This window comes from Takifugu flavidus, chromosome 8 (genome assembly GCF_003711565.1).
Source record: "Takifugu flavidus isolate HTHZ2018 chromosome 8, ASM371156v2, whole genome shotgun sequence".
Classification (NCBI taxonomy): Eukaryota; Metazoa; Chordata; class Actinopteri; order Tetraodontiformes; family Tetraodontidae; genus Takifugu; species Takifugu flavidus.
The window spans coordinates 3901266-3920343 of NC_079527.1; the positions used below are offsets into that span (position 1 = coordinate 3901266).

Genomic DNA, 19078 nt, shown 5'->3' on the forward strand with positions numbered 1-19078 from the left:
TTGCTTGATGTACGTATATAACTTTTGTTAGTTGTCAAATACTGTCCCATCTGCCAATTCCTTTTTGGTCTTTCTGTCTCTCTTGCACAGTGTTGTCAAAGTGGAGTATAGTTTGAAGCTGGTGAGAACAGAGGATACAGAAGGAGATAATAATTCTCCTCCAAGTCTGACAGGTTGCTGGAAATGCTGTCAGTGGAGTCCTCCAAATTGTGCACCCGAAATATCTAGACACAAATGTGCAGCTTTTCTCCAAAGCCCTCCAAATGCTTACCCCCATCAAAACAAGGAAGATGATTTATTCATGTGGCTGGCATATTTATATAAACATATAGAGAAATGTTAATAGGTACAGCTAGTCTGTCACACCTTTTTTAAGTGCATTAGTTAAATTAAGGTCATTGTTTTTCAAGGGATAAAGTGTAAAGATTTTCTTTCCTTTTGGTTAAAAAATACTGCAAAGTACAACTGCTTTCATCCCTCTTCCTCTCACACTCTCTCGCGCGCTCTCTCTCACACACACACACTTTGATCAAAATGTTAAAAGAGCAGTCTTTTATCCCACACACACTCGCACTTTATCTAACCTTTGGGTCTGACAGTGACAGCATTCAGTGAACAACACAAAAGAATTTTATATTATGTCACGATGTCGACCCTGGACTGTGTGTGAGGCTGTGCGAGCGCCCGTATCAAAATTATTCTTGACAGAGACGGAATACCATATCAAAGTTTCAGAGCACATTTGCAGTAACCAGTATGTTTTTTTCATCAGTGTTTAACATCAGAGAGAAATTAATGAAAGAGAAAATAAAGGCCAAAATTAGATTGACTGGCTGTTGCTAGATCAAGACTCCCACACCCAATCTTTTTTCCCCAATATTGTCCCTTAATATTCTTGAAAAGATATCCTTTTGGTTAGTTCAAAAAAGACACAATATTAACACAATGAGCAATTAATGTGAATCATTTTAAAATTACGTTAGTTTTATGACAGGTAGGATTGACACATTCAGCGAAAGTCATCAGAACAAATCATCAGAAAAACATTGTGTGACAGTTTTTTGAAACAGTTAAATTTACAACAAATACACTATAGCATTTCCATACAATATTGTCTACTTGTTAGCAGGCAGAACTTACATGGTATGGCTAATTTGCTCTTCTTTGTTATCAGAACATTTGGGGTTTTTATGTACTTATTCTTGTTAATTATATATTACTTAATACTTGTTAATTATCAGTGACAACGCTGAGCTTCTTAACATCTTTGATTAAGTTTTCCAAAGAGACCTTATAAAGAGATCATGCAGTTTTAACTGGCATCAAATGTGTTTGATGTCACACCCACCTGCTGCTGTAGGTGCTTTAAATTTATATTCAGTAGTCATCAAGAGCAGTACCATGCACACATGCCATCAATTTTGAGTATTTTGCCTATGGCGTTACACCGAGTGTAGAAGTAAGTTATCAAAGATCTGATTTCCCAGATGACTTCTCAGCCTAATAATCCGTAGGAACATTATTGCACAATGTTTGCGATGTGACCATGGCTGCAAATAGTGTATCTGTTTTCTTTGTTTGCATTGTCACTGTGAACTGCAGTTATAGCTCTTTAATTACCTATAAGTAATAACCAGCTTTAGTAACCTTAAATCAAGCAATCAAGCTTCTTATTGTATAAGTTAATCATTACAATAATAGCAGAAGAGCAAAGGAAAATTGAAAAATTGACAAAAATTGAGAGTCTGCAGCCTGGTGGGATGTTTGCTTTATTGATATGAAGCTTCTTGGCTCAATTGCACAACCCAGCAGTTTATGTGTTGAAGCCTTATGCATGATACTGAACCACAAATATTGCTTATGCATATGCATATTGGTGGAACTGCGAGGCTAACTACAACACAGGTTTGTAAATGCATTTCCCCTTTAATAAGGCATAGCATTAAAGAGTGGGGTGCTTTCTAGTGTTTTGACCTTTTCCTTGATGGTCTTTTCATACTTTGTGGCAGCAACCAGTACAAGCTTTACTGGACCAGTAGAAATGGATCATGTTCACCCCAATCCATATTTAAAGTCCATCTGGGTTTTTTTGGGTTTTTTTTAACTAAATGCTCAACAAAAGAAAGCAGGAACACTTTCCTGCCTCAAACACATGTAGTATGCTTTTCTCTAACACAAAAGAAGACACACAAAAACCCACACTTTTGTGGCCACATTAGACCACAATAGTACATTTTGAAAGCTGCACTGAAACATATGACTAATGTATTATAATAACCCACGGGCAAAGTGTAGTTGTGATATACTGTATGAATTAGTTAACAATACGTGTACTTTTTTAAACCATACGTTTATGCCTGTGTACAAATGAATGTGCTCCAGTTCGCTGCTGAGAATCAATCCATCTGGGTTTTTAATCATGTTTTCCATATCATTATTTGTATAATGACAAATACAGGACAGTGACGTGACAGCCAATGTGAGTGCAATTTTTATTTGCCCTGAATCTTTAACATATGATAGCAATTTCAGTCCATTGCACATCAAACATGCTGAACACTTACTGTATTGTTACAATGTCCTCCTGTGCAATGTGCTCTTAAAAATATAATATAAAAATATAAAAATAGAATTCAACCACTGCTGAGCTCAAGTTTTTTGAGAAAAGGCCAGGGTTTAAAAAACATTTTTATTGATTTGAATGACATTTTATTCCTTATATGCAAAATAAATAATCAATCATAACAGTTGATTATTTCCCCTGAGTTGGTCAAGCATAATTGTTGAAAGGTTTGGCCAGTGCCTTCTAAACTCATGGACACTATTCATTTAGAGTGCCTGGTAACAAATGTAAGATAATACATCTCTTGATTGGTTGGTCACATCAAAATTCATAGAAAAGGTGCACAAAACCAATTAAATCAGATGTAAATAACCGTGAACGACAAATGGCGAACCGTGAACTGGAGCTTTGGATCTTGGTACTGCCTGTCAGCTCTCAAATTTAAACAATGTTAATGTATGATGTATGAAAATGCTTTTCTGTGCCACTGTCTGTCAGAATGTAAAGGAAATATGCTTCAAAGAATTACAACTCTAAATCTTGTTTATCAGCCCAGAGAAAACTTTGAATGCCGTAAAGAAATTTTCACATGTAAAAGAAGTTTTTTTTCATGATTTTTCTTTTTTTCTGTGTTTCATAGAATTGGGAAAGATACAATCAGAGCAAGGAGCAATTTCACCAGGCTGCTTCTGAGACTGAAGCAAAAATGAGGTGAGGCATACTTACGTGCACACATAAAATGACTGTCCACCAGTTATAAATGTGTTAAAAAAAATCCTGGTAATATTATTCATAAACACACCAACACAGGTGAAAAAATATGCAGAATGCTAACAGCTAGCATTAGATGTTAATGTTTTTTACACATTTTTCACACATCTGTCAATGTAACAAACTCTTTATATTTATGACAATGCAGGACCATCTCCACTGACTGAATACTGCTTTTTTACACTTATATTAAAGTAAAGTCAACACATCCTGGTGCTGTAGATCAGGTTCTGACCAGGGGTTTACAGTGGAATGTGTATAACTATAGTATCGCAGTTTAAAGTTACACCAATCAAAGCTTTACCATTACTTTTTAAATGTACTTTCTAGTGTTCTTATCCATCTTTAAAACTTTTTTTTAAGACGTTGCCATGTAGTCATATTGATTTCAGGCTAGTGCAACTATCAAATCTGCAAATTTATGAAAGTGTGTGGGGCATGTTATATGCTATAGCTAAAGCAACTATAGAATGTAATACATTTTATTGTCTAAAAGGCCCCCTTCCATTTTGTAAGTTGTGTATAAGAAGTGTGTGTGTGTGTGTGTCTGTCTGTTAATCCGTCATTTAATCCTTGCAGCAAAATTTTTCTCTCTGCTGCACTCTGAAAGGTGTGTGTCTGTGTGTGGTTCTATATTTGTGTGTATCACAAAGATGAAGACAAACTAAAAGATGATGAGAAGAGAAGCAAGAACTTCAACTTGCAGCATTCACAAATGTCGAACTCCAGCACACCAGAAATCACTCTTTGCAGATTTTGATAATGTCAGAAAAACAGACCCGTCTAAATAAGGAGAAAAAAACTGTTGAGTAATAATTATTGAAACTCAAAGTATTTAACATTCCAATGGGGTGTTTAAGAAGAAAAATACAATAAGTGTGTTTACGTGCATGCAAGTAATCAGTTTTTGCTGCTTTGTTGTAAATGAAATACAACATAGGTGCATCAGAGGGGCAACAATGAGACGGCCCCCAAAACAGGAATGGCTTTCCAGGTTGAGGCCACTGATACTTTTTTCCCTCCTCATCTCTTTTGGCTGATTTTTTACTGACTGACTTTCTACTGCTGTAGTTATTCATTTGGCTTGGATCAACATCTGTGTTGATAGCATGGTGCGGTACCTGGTCGCTACAGAGGATGCACAGTAGTCCAACTCCTCCAGGATGGCACATCAATACGTGCCGTTGCAAGAAGGTTTGCTGTGTCTCCCAGCAAGTCTCAAGAGCATGGAGGAGATTCCAGGAGACAGGTAGTTACTCCAGGAGAGCTGGACAGGGCCGTAGAAGGTCCTTAAACCCTCAGCAGGATCGGTATCTGCTCCTTTGTGTAAGGAGGAACAGGATGAGCACTGCCAGAGCCCTATAAAATGACCTCCAGCAGGCCACTGGTGTGAATGTTTCTGACCAAACAATCAGAAACAGGCTCCATGAGGGTGGCCTGAGGGCCCGACGTCCTGTAGTGGGCCTGTGCTCACTGCCCGGCACCAAAGAGGTCGATTGGCATTTGCCATAGACCACCAGAATTGGCAACTACGCCACTGGCACCCTGTGCTCTTCACCAATGAGAGCAGGTTCAACCTGAGCACATGCCACAGACATGAAAGGGTCTGGAGATGCCGTGGAGACCGTTATGCTGCCTGCAACATCATTCAGAGTGACCGGTTTGGTGGTGGGTCAGTGATGGTCTGGGGAGGCATATCCCTGGAAGGACGCACAGACCTCTACAGGTTAGATAATGAACCAACGCTGGTGCAGTGGGACCTGGGTTCCTCCTGGTCCACGACAATGCACGACCTCATGTGACTAGGATGAAGGAAGGCCCCCACGTTCACCTGACCAAAACCCAATAGAACACCTCTGGGACATTATGTTTAGGTCCATCTGGCGCCACCAGGTTAATCCTCAAACTGTCCAGGAGCTCAGTGATGCCCTGGTCCAGATCTGGGAGGAGATCCCCCAGGACACCATTCGTTGTCTCATTAGGAGCGAGTCCCGACGTTGTCAGGCATGACTACAAGCAGGTGGGGGCCACACTAACGACTGAGAATCATTTTGAGTTGCTACAATGACATTTTGGCCAAATGGACCAGTCTGCTGCATCATTTTTTTCACTTTCATTTTTGGGGTGTCTTTTTTTCCCCTATAGGTGATCATCATAGGTGATCACTTTCTCATTTCTATCAACTTATGTGGCATCATTTTGTTATTAATACATCCCCTATTTTTTTTATCAGGAAAGATATTCAAGATCACCCCCCCCCCCCCCCGTTTAGATCTGATGTGTTTTGTGCAGTATATAAGGATATAGATTAACTAATATAGCCGCCTGAAAAATGCAAGAGGCATTGAAATGAATGGTTTTGCCTCCAGTATTTGCTTTGACAGCCAAAGTAAAAGCAATGTAATATATAGGGCCCACTCCTCTTCATTGCTGTTGTGATAGGGCTTTAGAGATGGGCAAGGCCGAGTGAAGGAGGGTGAAGATACAAGATAGGGAAACAGGAATGTGTGCCCTCAGTCAATTGCAAAGCTGTCAAGGTGCAGGTGCATACAAGCTACAAGTTACAGATAAGGAGCAACTCCCACTCAGCTTTTCTCTTTCCCTCTGCAGGAGCCTGCTCTTGCTTGTTATCGCCCCTCTTTTTTCTCTTTATCACTGCACCAATATTAATCATGCAAGTAATGGTAAAGCATGCCAATTTTAGAAATTCTAAGTTTGAGATAAATCCTACCTTCGTATTACTTTAGATTAGAAGTGTTCCTCAAAGCGTAACATTGTTGCAGACAATTAGTAATTACTATTGAAAATAAAAACAGTGGTGGGGCGGTGGAAGCGGTCAGAAGGGGAGTTGGAAGAGAATCAGAGGGTTCTTGGTTCAAGACCTGGTGCAGACAATATTTACAAGGTGTTTTGGTTGCAGGGGGGAGGTGCCAGGACACCTTTAGAGTGCCACCGAGGTACCCTTGAGCAAGGTGCAGAATCTGCAAAAGCTCACACCCTGTAATGAGCTGGCGTCTTACGTATGGGTGTCCCAATCTGAATTGCTAACTTTGTTCCACTTTACACAGCTTAAAATAAGAAAATTTTAATCCTTTTCAGTTGCAAATCAAGTGTTGACAAAATCATTTACCTCAATCAGAGGGAACATGTTAAACAAATTGAACATGATGTAGCTATGCCCAATCCATTCAGCATAACAAGAATAGGTGTTAGATATAGATGATTGAAATAGATTAAATGATTAGCATTAATGCACGTTATTCAATATGTAGGATATATGCTGGTGGTGGTCTAGGAATTAGTCCTGACAGGGGAGATTATCAAGTTTTACTTAAAATGCTCATTGCGCTATGATTGTTATTCTAATTACGTGCACTTCTCATTCTGTGTTAATTCCCACGATTCTATCTGATAGCAATCATGGGGAACAGCTGAGTGTGTAGGGAACCGGCATGAGAAGATGAGGGTCACAGTTCAAGTGGGAAGGTTCCAGGACTCCAAGGTAGTTTTTTTTTTTGTCAACTGGACTGTATTTCTTCTCTTTGAAGACATTTCACCTTCTATCCAGAAGACTTCTACAGTTCTGAACTCGCTGGGGAGCGAGCTTGAAAATATAGCCCTTGTGGACAAAGAAAACTACCTTGGATAACTATGACCTGGATTATTGAGAATCTACACAGACGTGTTCCAGGACTCCTTCACGGTAGCAATGATCAAGGTAGCAAACCCCCATAAGCTCACATATGGAACCCCCTATGTGAAGATTTGGGGGTTGTACCCTGCCTATTCCATATGCCGCTGGGATCGGCTCCATGACCGTCCCCATGATAAAGGGAGAAAGCATTTAAAGAAAGAAAAAAACAATCATAAAACCTCTTCACACTTTTGTCGAAGTCTGTTGGTGAAATAAACTGCTTTACAATCCTCAATCTCATCAATCCCTCATTTACTGTTTTGTAATGTTTTACCATCTGTGCTAAGGCAGCTTGTATTGAAAATCAGCCCTTTTTAATCCAACTATTCATTTCCCCCTCTAGGTAGTCAATTTTGTGCTGTCTTTTGAATAGTTCTCTCACTTAAACTTTTTTCCTAAGCCGAAATGTTATTTAGACAGGTTTGAAATAGGCTTGCTATATTTTATTTAACTTTGGAAATAAATGATGCTGTATGTCGCAGCAGGCCTCCACTAAAATTGCAAATCACTGTCAGAACATAGGATGCGCCGCATTTTTCATTTCTTGAGCGCTACTAATTGTTAGATGTTAACAAGATTTTCCTAATTAAAAGCTCGAAACAAAAGCCAAGATACACATACTTTGTAGTTCACTGAATAGAAAATAAATGGCATGAAGGACATAAAATGCTTCATATGAAGAACACACAAACACACACACATAATAAATCTCTCTTAACTTGGAAGCGTGGTTTAGAGGCGATAAAAGGCATCTTCGTTATCAGTCTCATAGCTTTGCCAGAACCTTTTATAGTTGGTGGTCTGTGTTTTGTCTGGTATTTTCCAATTTTCCTCTTTCATTTTCCTTCCTGTCTTTGTCTTGGTAAGCTGGTCTGCATGGTCCACAATTCTAAGGCCCGAACATTATGTGCGCCTCCGCCTCTGCTTTGGGAGATTAAAAATAATAGGCATCCCCCTTAATTAAAGAACTAATCTAACTGTATGAATTTTGTTGTATTTACAGCTCATAGATGTTTAGAGAGCGCTGCAAAATGACTCCCACACACATTAAATTATCATTTCTGCAACAGCATGCAAGAACCCAAAGCACTGCTCTCTGCTTTTTCTTTTTTTTTTTAACATACCATGTCCATGTTTCCCCTATTTATTTATTTTTCGAAGCGTCTGAGTTGATATTGTTGATTTAAGACTTTACCTTCAATTTGGTGTGGTATGTGGATGGAGCTTTAGCTTTTGCAGTTACTGAGCCAATTTTCTGCTTCAAGCGCCTCTAATAAACCATGCCTCGCTATCAGAAGGTTTTGGCTCCTCTGATGAAGGCCATTTATTTCAAATTAAAGGAGAGTTCCTTATCTTTGGAGGCCTGAAAGAGACAGAGGGAGGAGGGGGGAGAGGGAGAGAGCAGGAGAGATGGCACGCCTCATATTCTGTGTCATTAATTTGATGAGAGGAAAAAAGAGGGGCTGCATCCAGGAAAAGCAAGAAAGGGAACAAGTCAGAGAAGAAAACTGGAAGATTAATCAGGGAAATTAGGTGTTGGAGGTGTTGCAGAGTTGACTCTTTTAAACAGTTTTCAAATGGGCTTATGACAGTACATGCCTTACTTCTTTCCTTTCTTCTGTTTGACCCCCTTCTCACCTTTGTATATTTTGATGTCTATTTTTGTTTTTTAATCTCTCATCTACCCTCACATAATCTCAGCCAGAATTACTGATTCTACTCATAAAGATATCAAGAAACAGTATGCTTTAATTGAAACACCAAGGTCACATGTTTTCCACCAATCAAAGCCAAAAGCTGTATTTAATTTGTTTTTAATTAAATCTTGTGTTTAATGTTGCTCACGTAAATGTGTCTGAAAGTAGAAAGGAAACACATCTCAGAACTAATGTTTGTGGATGTGTGTGTTCTTGTATTTTTGCACATTATGTACCAAAATGCATACTCTACTAGCAAAGTGAGGACATTTTAGGTGAGTGGGGAAATGTTGGCTGGTCTTCAGAACGTCAAAGGACTTGATGTTAGGGTTGAGGTTAGAATGTAGTTTGGATTAGGGTTAGGGGTTTAGTTGGCATGGTTACGTTTAGGGTAAGGGAATGTTATGTCAACAAAAGTCATCACATAGATAATAGTACCAGGATGTCTGCATGTGTGCACGCATGCTTGCATTTGTGTGCATGCCACTTCACAACAGCGTGGGTGTGCACAACTAAGCTTGTTCCTGCTTCACACATTCAGACTTCATTACAGCGAGGCACCTTGGTAACCAGCATGTCATAGTTAACAGTCAACAGATAGACAGGCAAAGACCAATTATTGTACACCCACATATCAAATTAAGCATGTCCGATTTGATCTCTGGAAGCACACACTTTACTGATGGATTTGATTAGCTTGAACCTACCCACTCAATTAAATGTGATTTAACACTAATGGCGGGAGTTGGAATGAAGCACGTTCCATACTCACTGTAGATAGTTTAAAGCGTTGAATATCATCAGATTTTACCCTGAAAATGTGTGTCGTAGTGCAGCACCTGATACAAATATAATAGAATTAATCTTAACTTGAAATTTTGACTGTGTGCCTGTATATGGCTGCAGACTGCTTGTAATTTCTGTGTGTGTGTGTGTGTGTGGTGATTTGTAATGCTGTGTGATCGTGCCATTGTGTTATTAAAGTAGGATTATTACAAGATGTTGTGACATTCAGTGTGCTTGTCTGTTTTTTGTTTTTTTAAATAAAGACTTTTACCACATTTTACTACATGTGAAATATATTGTATGTACATTTTTAGGGAGTTTGCGGCATTGCATAGAAATAGTTTTAATAGCTGTTTTGCATTATTAGTCCAAATAAACATGAGTAAATATGGAATTCGAGTGCATTTTTGAAAATCAACCTTGGACATACGCAGGGGGAGTTATGGCAAAATATGAAATGAGTTTGCTGAATGTATACGCTGATGTCCACATTTGAGAGTTGTCAAATTATGGTGAACCTGTGTTTGTATATTACATATAATATAACATAAAGTATATTTACATTTCAGTTTTTTGAGGTGTTGTTTGGGTTTTTTGCTTTGTTTTACAGTGAAATAAGAGAGTACTTCTTTTTTCATCTGTCTGTTCCAGGGCTCGCATCACAGTCCCGGTTTGTTCGAATCTGCAAACACAGATTTTATCCTGTTACAAGGGGAATAAGGACCATTCTCTGCAATGTGCAGACTTGGCCAAAGCATATTTGCAGTGTATTGATGCCGCGAAGAAGGTGGGTGCTCCTCTGAATTTTAGCGTTTGTGTTTCATCTTACTACAGTTGAATATTTTGCAAATTTCTTGTTTTAGTTATTTATATTTAGCTTATCACCAATGTGAAGAAAATGGAGGTACACATGAATTACTTTTTTTTAACCATCTACAACAGCTTTCACATCAAAACAGCAACAGAACTATATTATTGTAGAATATAAATTTTATATGGACCTTTAAAGAAGCAAAATTTTAGATAGGTTTACCTCATGAGAATTGAGTCTGACAGGCAGCTTTTGAAGTTTTCCATGGTGAGAAAGGTTGTTATTTCCATAGGAGAACACTGTCTGATGTAAAAGAAAGAAATTAATTTCTTTTCATCTTCTCAAGTCTATTCTGGGCTAGTTAAAGACCTCAAAAAAACAGATTGATGAGATTTTGAGTGCTGTCACTTTAGGCTTTTAGAGAGGGAAAATGTCATGAGAAGCATTCAGCTCTCATAGTGATTGTCTGATGTAAAAGTCTGAAATCCATGTTCTTCACCACAAGAAATTTTCCCTGTCTGAATTGAAAATGACACTGTTTCAAAGGTAAACACTCTTTGGGCTTCCTAAGAAATAAGTATTCAGTGGCAGTTCAGCCTGTCACTTCAGCCTCTATAATTTCTCGCTGTAGTTGGATACACCCTACAGGGCAAAATCTTTTAAGCTGTAACAGAAAATATGACAAAGTGTAGCATTTTTTTAATTATAGACATGCACTTAATTATAACCAAGCAGTTATATCAACATAATATCCACCACAGGCCAAAAATTTGGAAATTACTTCCACTTTCTTTTCACAAAGTCTTTCTTATGTCCAGTATGAATTCGGTGGATTTTGTGATGTATTTACTGCATGATCAGACTTTGCTTTCATTAATATGCATAATTATCCTCAATTTACCTTAAGGTCTTCAATGATGTTACAACACCACTGCTGAAAGAATGTAAGCAAAATAAGAATAAAGGTTTAGTTGTAGGGTTGAGATTTATGTGCAAAAGGTCATAGTGGTCAAAGTCACAATGATGGATGGGCGGATATGTAGATAGACAGAAACTTTTACTTACTTGGATTCAGGCATGTGCTCTAAATGGTGTATATCTTCAGCAGTTTTAAATTACAGACTCATAGAGTTAAAAAGAAACTGGGAGCTGAAGAAGCGTAAGATGTGTAGAAGACAGAATGTTGCACAATGTTGTCCGTTGCTCATTTGAAGGTGTTCTTCACCATCATCATCAGACAACATGTACCACATGCTGCTCTTTGCTAGCTGCTTTGACATGTACATAAAGGTGCCCCCTGTGGGTTATCTTTGTTACTTCATACTCTTCAATTCAAAAGACCATCTAAAAGTCTGTTTATTTTTCCACTGGTTGTAAAAATGTTTGCAAGTCCCACCATTTTGCAGAGGCTAAATTTGTTACTGTTAATTTTGTCCCAGACATTAACATGTGTTAATGTAGATAAAGTATCATTGTGCAAAATATGACACAAAACATGGGAAGTAGCTCACACTCTTCTTTTGGCACTTTCTGTACCATTATACATTGAATATTTGCAAAATTTGTGTATAATATCTCTGACCTTGTAGGCTACTTTTTAATGTGGAAGAAAGAGGGAGAGGAGAAAGAACATGTTAAAAAAAGTATGATTAGAAAACCCATCCAAGGTAATTTTCTGTGTCAACTGGACTTTTTTCTTCTCTTTTGAAGACGTTTTGCCTTCTATCCAGAAGGCTTCTTCAGTTCTGCAGAACTGAACTTCAGTTAGAAGGTGAAACGTGTTCAAAAGAGAAGAAAAAAGTCCAGTTGACACAGAAAACTATCTTGGATAACTATGATCTGGATTATTGAGAATCTACACAGACATTCGAAAACCCAACAACTAAATGCTAGACATTATAAAGCAAACATCTGTACATAGGAACTTTTCATTCCAGAGTGGAATAGGTCTTTACTGGGACTGAATTCATTCCAGATCTTGTTTTGTCTCAAAAAGCAACTCTGATGTGTTTTGATCAGTGTCACAGCAGGTCAGTGGGCAAGGCCTCTATACCACTGACATTTTCCTGCTGGTTCAGAGCACAGTTTTCATGCGGGCTCGTGTACATGTGTGTTTGATGGCAAATGAGAGGAGGATCCCACTGAGCTCACAGAGACAGAGCTGACAACCTCCAGTCATTATCCTCTGGGGGTTGGGTTTGATATGAGCGCTGCAGCATGTACCACAAACACTGTCCACACATTCAGTGGGATTTTTTGAGTCATTTATCTCCACACTTAGATGCCAATACATACACAACACACATACAGTGTCTATACTGCCCGCAGAGACATCAAAGCCATTGGGAACGATTATCTGCTCTGATGATGATCACTGGCCAGTGATCAGGTCACACTGTGGAGGAGAAAAGAGAAGGTGATGGACAGAAAAATATTGAAAGGGTGATTTTAGAAAGTAAAGGTTTTGAAAAGAGACACAAGAGAGAAATGTCTCAATTTAGAGAAAAAAGGCAAAAAATGAGTTAATCTGATTGAAATAAAACTGGGACGATGGTTGAAAGAGCATTTCTAATCACAGACGATTCGGAGACTACAACATGGGCAAGATCTGAATGTCTGCAAGATAAGCCTTCTAAAAGGTTGCACTTAGTAAGGCTTAATAGTTGTTTGGTCTGATACCCAGGAGTTCCTCCAAAATCAAAGGGTACAATGCGCTTTAGATATGGGACTCCGCAGTCAAATCTTCAGGAGAAATTTGAGAGAGTGAGTTCTGTTCTTTGCTCTGAGCCACCGATATTATTTGTTTTATACCTCACCTACTAAAAGAGTCAATCTAAGCATTTCAATTCATATATATATATATATACACACACACACACACACACACACACACACACACACACACACACACATATATATATATATATATATATATATACTCTGGTCAGTTAAGTAGCAGAGGGGGTTGTTAATCAGTTTCTGCTGCTTTGTTGTTAATGAAATCAAGAACAGGTGCATCAGAGGGGCAACAATGAGACGGCCCCCAAAACAGGAATGGCTTTCCAGGTTGAGGCCACTGATACTTTTTTTCCCTCCTCTTCTCTTTTGGCTGATTTTTTACTGATTGACTTTCTACTGCTGTAGTTATTCATTTGGCTTGGATCAACATCTGTGTTGATAGCATGGTGCGGTACCTGGTCGCTACAGAGGATGCACAAGTAGTCCAACTCCTCCAGGATGGCACATCAATACGTGCCGTTGCAAGAAGGTTTGCTGTGTCTCCCAGCACAGTCTCAAGAGCATGGAGGAGATTCCAGGAGACAGGTAGTTACTCCAGTAGAGCTGGACGGGGCCGTAGAAGGTCCTTAAACCCTCAGCAGGATCAGTATCTGCTCCTTTGTGCAAGGTGGAACAGGATGAGCACTGCCAGAGCCCCACATAATGACCTCCAGCAGGCCACTGGTGTGAATGTTTCTGACCAAACAATGAGAAACAGGCTCCATGAGGGTGGCCTGAGGGCCCGACGTCCTGTAGTGGGCCCTGTGCTGACTGCCCGGAACCGTAGAGCTTGATTGGCATTTGCCATAGACCACCAGAATTGGCAACTATGCCACTGGCACCCTGTGCTCTTCACCGAGGAGAGCAGGTTCAACCTGAGCACATGCGACAGACGTGAAAGGGTCTGGAGATGCTGTGGAGAACGTTATGCTGCCTGCAACATCATTCAGCATGACCGGTTTGGTGGTGGGTCAGTGATGGTCTGGGGAGGCATATCCCTGGAAGGACGCACAGACCTCTACAGGTTAGATAATGAACCAACGCTGGTGCAGTGGGACCTGGGTTCCTCCTGGTCCACGACAATGCCCGACCTCATGTGACTAGGATGAAGGAAGGCCCCCACATTCACCTGACCTAAACCCAATAGAACACCTCTGGGACATTGTGTTTAGGTCCATCTTGCGCCACCAGGTTAATCCTCAAACTGTCCAGGAGCTCAGTGATGCCCTGGTCCAGATCTGGGAGGAGATCCCCCAGGACACCATTCGTTGTCTCATTAGGAGCGAGTCCCGACGTTGTCAGGCATGACTACAAGCAGGTGGGGGCCACACTAACGACTGAGAATCATTTTGAGTTGCTACAATGACTTTTTGGCAAAATGGACCAGTCTGCTGCATCATTTTTTCACTTTCATTTTTGGGGCGTCTTTGATTTCCCCCCTCTATAGGGTGATCATTTTCATTTCTGTCAAATTATGTGGCATCATTTTGTTACTAATACATCACCTACTTTTAATCAGGAAAGATATTCAAGATCATTTTTCCCCCCGTTTAGATCTGATGTGTTTTCGAAGTGTTCCTCTAATTTTTTTGAGCAGTGTATATATATATAAATTTGGTGGAGGAGCTAAGAGACAAAACATTTGTAACAATCTATGACACATAGAAGGCCATAACACAAGACTGGAAATGTAATTTCACCAATTTCGACATTCCTCACTTTCCTTCGTTACTCTTACAAGCTTCTTAGGTTCAATAAGCACACCATATTTTTATGGCAAATAAATGGTGATATACTTTTCCTGAAAGTTTTTCCCCTTGTGAAAATATCTCCACAAAGCACAACGTGAGCACATTTGTAGTACCTAATTGAAAGATACAGCAACTTGGATCAAATACTCCAATACAAGACACGTTTTTGAAGTACAGGAAAAAGGAAAATGTCTACAACAGAAATTGTGTAGGTGAGAATGTCTTCCTGAGTATGTATTAAAGCCTTTATAAATTGCAATTATTTAACTGCCCTTCACATTTTCCCAATTGTATTTAATTGACTCCCTATTTTGTTTGGCCCCCTGCCAAGCACACCAGTGGACAAAGCCTCACGTAAATGAACAGCCCTTTCTAGCGGTTAAGAAAATTAGGGTACAAAGGGTAGGAGGACTTGTAAATGAGATGTCAGATTTGTCAGGCATTGCCTGAAATTACCCCGTGCATTATGATTGACTGTCCGTCTCCTCAGTGAGGGGCATTAATTTGCACCTTTAATTCCACCTCGGTCTTGTTTGGCTATTCATTTGGATTGATGGCCTATTTGTTCATTGACAGTCCTGCCATTCTAAGATTCGGGTCTTCACAGTACTGTGTAGGAGGATCGACTGATAGCTTGTCACTTCCCATCAAAAGGACTTTAAAGATTATAAATGCTGTGTTAAGGCAAAGATATTTGTGAGCATGGATTAATAAATTAGTGAATATAGAGACTTAAAACAATAAGATTTAAAAAAATTCATTCCCAACTGGTATAATTTCCTTGCAGTCTGGCTTAAAAACAGATTTAAAAAAAAAAAAAGCATATGAAACGTAGACAAAGTTTTAGGCAGCAATCACTTGATGATGACTGCAGCAAGGAATTCCAAAGTTAATTTTCCATTTTCGCTTTGTTAATAGTACTTGTACATTTGTTATTGTAATGTTTGTCATGTGATTTTACTGTTCATTTCTTTGTTCTATCATAGAAAGACTTCTTTAGTCAACGATATCAGCTTGTGTGCTGTTCCTAAGGCTTTCTAAGCCTGTAAGCACGATTCACTGTGGCTATCTTAAAAGAAGATAACAGGTTAGAGAGAGAGAAAACAGTTTCAGGTTTTAATACATTTATTCTAAAAAAAGAAAAATCCCTATTGACAAGACCGGTGTACTGATAACACTTCTGTATCTGCTTGCTGAGTAATTGCACTTTGAGAAAGCCAGTGACTCACAGCAGAATAATACCTACAGTCCTATTGATTTTTTTTTCTTCAGTTTTTTCACCTTTGTTTTTTTTGTTATTGATCAGAATGAAGCCATGATCACAGCAGCACACGTCCACTACTCACCATTAATAATAATAAAAATAAACTAAATAGAACCTCATGTAAAATGTCCAGAAATAACCACAACTGCTGATAAGGATGCTGAACATAACAGGTTGTAAATCACATCAGTATGCAACTTAAGTATTGAGAAGATGGGAAGAAACTGATTGAGATGAGTAAATGTAATGTCAGAAGAAAGAAGCATATGTGGACAGATGATTGTCAGAATCTTTACAGAGTTCTGATAGGGAAAAATGTTGGGAAAAAAGGAAAGCGTTGCAGAAGTATTGGGACAGTTTGAAAGCTGGGCCAATACTACGAAGTGCTTGGTAGAGTAAAGTTAAGAGACCTTATAGCATATATGGCAGAAAGAGAAACGATGGCATCCCCTTGAAATAAAGTAGATCATTAGAGAGCTTTTACTACTTTTCTGACCTGCAACGGACCATACATAATATAAAACTTTTCACAAATTATTTCAGTTCTTAGTTTATCAATGCAATTCTTTGTTTATTCCACTACTGCTATGTATTTATGAATGTTACACACTGTCTGCAAGTTTTTAAACTAAGCCTAATTAAGAGTTTCCTCATGGGCGTTTTCTGTATTCATTTTTTCTTGGAAAGGAAAGCCTTAGATGAAACATTCGTAGCGCTACTTTCTAGCCTTCTAAAAAAATTTAGGATGCTTTAATTGGGCTCTTGCTCTGGTTTCTTATCATCTTTTAAAGTGCAGAACTTTTTATATTGATGATTTGCCAAGGAGCAGATATTTCCACACCCCACCGCACCCCCGACTTTGGCATTTAATTTTTGATTATGTGTATTAATGAGCATGATTTTTATATTGGTTTTGCAAGTTATTTGGCATTCTACAGAGAAAGTTTATCACAACACAAAATCATCAACACGTGCTTGCATGTACAGTAGTTGCACACATTTATGATGGAAGCCTACAATCACACCATCATGGACAGAAGCAGGACCCAGATGCAATGAACAAAACGGAAGAACTTTGCCAGTGATCGAATTTTATCAATAAACAGTCTCAGTTCATCAACGAACAGCGTCAAAAAAAAAGAAAATCCAGGAAATAATTCCACAGGTTGATAATCTTCAGAAAAGAACTCGTTCCAGGACGAGAAGAAGTCAGGCAAAGGGGAACAGACAAGGAGCAGGCAAAGACTTGGTGAGACAGAAGAATAAGCAGTTTACCAGGACAGGCAGGTTGAGAAGAGGCACGGTCAAAACCAATAAACAATCCGAAGACTAACACAGGAGAGTTGGACATAAGCACATAGACAATCTGGCAAAGAGTGAGTGCCAGGCAGGGGGTTTAAAGAGCCGAGATCCAAACAGGTGCGCCAGATTGGGCTGAGGAGCACATGGAAGACACAGGAGCACGATAGAGGTGATTAGAAAGGACTGTGACAGACTGACAGACTGATTTTTTACACTGTCACACATCTGTGTAGATTCTCAGTCATCCAGGTCATCGGATCCAAGGTAGTTTTCTATGTCAACTGGACTGGGTTTCTTCTCTTTGAAGACCTTTCGCCTTCTATCCAGAAGTCTTCTTCAGTTCTGAACTCGCTGGGGACAGAGCTTGGAAATATAGCCCCTGTGGACCACTGGCATGTTAATGATCTGAGTGGTCACCTGAGAGTCGTTGGTAGGGTCGTTCACCTAGTTTCGGTTGAGGTGTCTCCCCTTTGTCTGCTGGCTCACTTGGTGGTGAGTCACCAGGTCTCCAAACAAACCAAACAACCTCTCCACAGAAGAATGGCACAACACAGACGTGCCACCTCTTCGGGTCAGGATTCAGCAGTCCACTTACACCTAAAGGAGAGTGGGCACTCCTTCGAGGGCAGCCAAGTACGGGTACTGGCCAGAGAAGACCGCTGGTTTGAGAGGGGGGTCAAGGAAGCTATCCATGTCAAATTGGAAAAACCATCCTTAAACAGAGGTGGTGGGCTGAGGCACTTCCTATCACCCACATACAATGCAGTCCTCCACTCCTACCAACAACAAAACAAACATTCACACCATTCCAGGAGACCTGGACCCGACCCGACCAACGGCTCTCAGGTGACCACCCAGATCATTAGCATGGCAGTGGTCCCAGGGGCTATATTTTCAAGCTCTCTCCCCAGCGAGTTTAGAACTGAAGAAGCCTTCTGGATAGAAGGCGAAACGTCTTCAAAGAGAAGAAATACAGTCCAGGTGACAGAGAAAACTGCCTTGGATACACTGTCACACGTATTATTATGAAATATATTCTAATGATTTCTGCTCTCAATAACGCCACCCAAGAAAATGTTCCCAATTTATACAATGTTCAGGCAACAGGTTGTTTTCTTTTTGTCCCTGAAATGAATCTATGGTTCTGATAGGTTTGATTGAATTGTTTTTGTTTTTTTAAATGATTTAAAACTATTAAAATAATCAGTTCACCTCATTGAAAGTGACTTCAACACTAAAGACAGTTATCAGCCAGAGTTGTAAAGCTAAAGCTACAGCCAAAAAGTCATAACAGGCACCTCAGATGGCAGGTCACCGTACATCCAAGCACGGCTTTACAAGCATTAGAAATGACATTTTTATTTATCTTTACGTAGATCAGTGACTTTCTTTTAGCCACAATGTTAATTAATTAAATATCAGACCTCAAATCTCAGATTTTGAAGACAAATGCATTTTTTATTATTTGGTTTGATTCCTGGTTCATCCGTTTGTTTTGATGTAGCTGCTTTTATTCCGAATCTCTCTCTTGCGAAACCTTCATCTCCGTCTTTTCTTTTTTTTTTTGCTTGTCTTCTCTGTACGAGGCATCTTTCATCTGGTTCTTTCCCTGCCTCTGTGCATACTCCAGTCTCTTTGTCTCTCTTGTTTTATCCTGCTTC

The 19078-nt window shown here is 39.4% G+C and overlaps 1 protein-coding gene across 6 annotated transcripts in view; it reads left to right on the forward strand.

Moving 5' to 3' along the window:
- The window catches only part of LOC130530421 (MICOS complex subunit mic25a-like), a 39380-nt gene that overhangs the window by 15979 nt on the left and 4323 nt on the right, over positions 1-19078 (forward strand). For 2 of the 6 annotated variants that reach the window (XM_057041592.1, XM_057041593.1), the window contains 2 exons: positions 3204-3274; positions 10163-10298. In XM_057041592.1, the coding sequence (XP_056897572.1) occupies positions 3204-3274; positions 10163-10298 (207 nt within the window). Of the gene's footprint in view, positions 1-3203; positions 3275-6749; positions 9906-10162; positions 10299-19078 lie in introns of those variants that run through there. The other 4 variants (XR_008951832.1, XR_008951831.1, XM_057041594.1 and 1 more) reach the window with 4 other exon arrangements.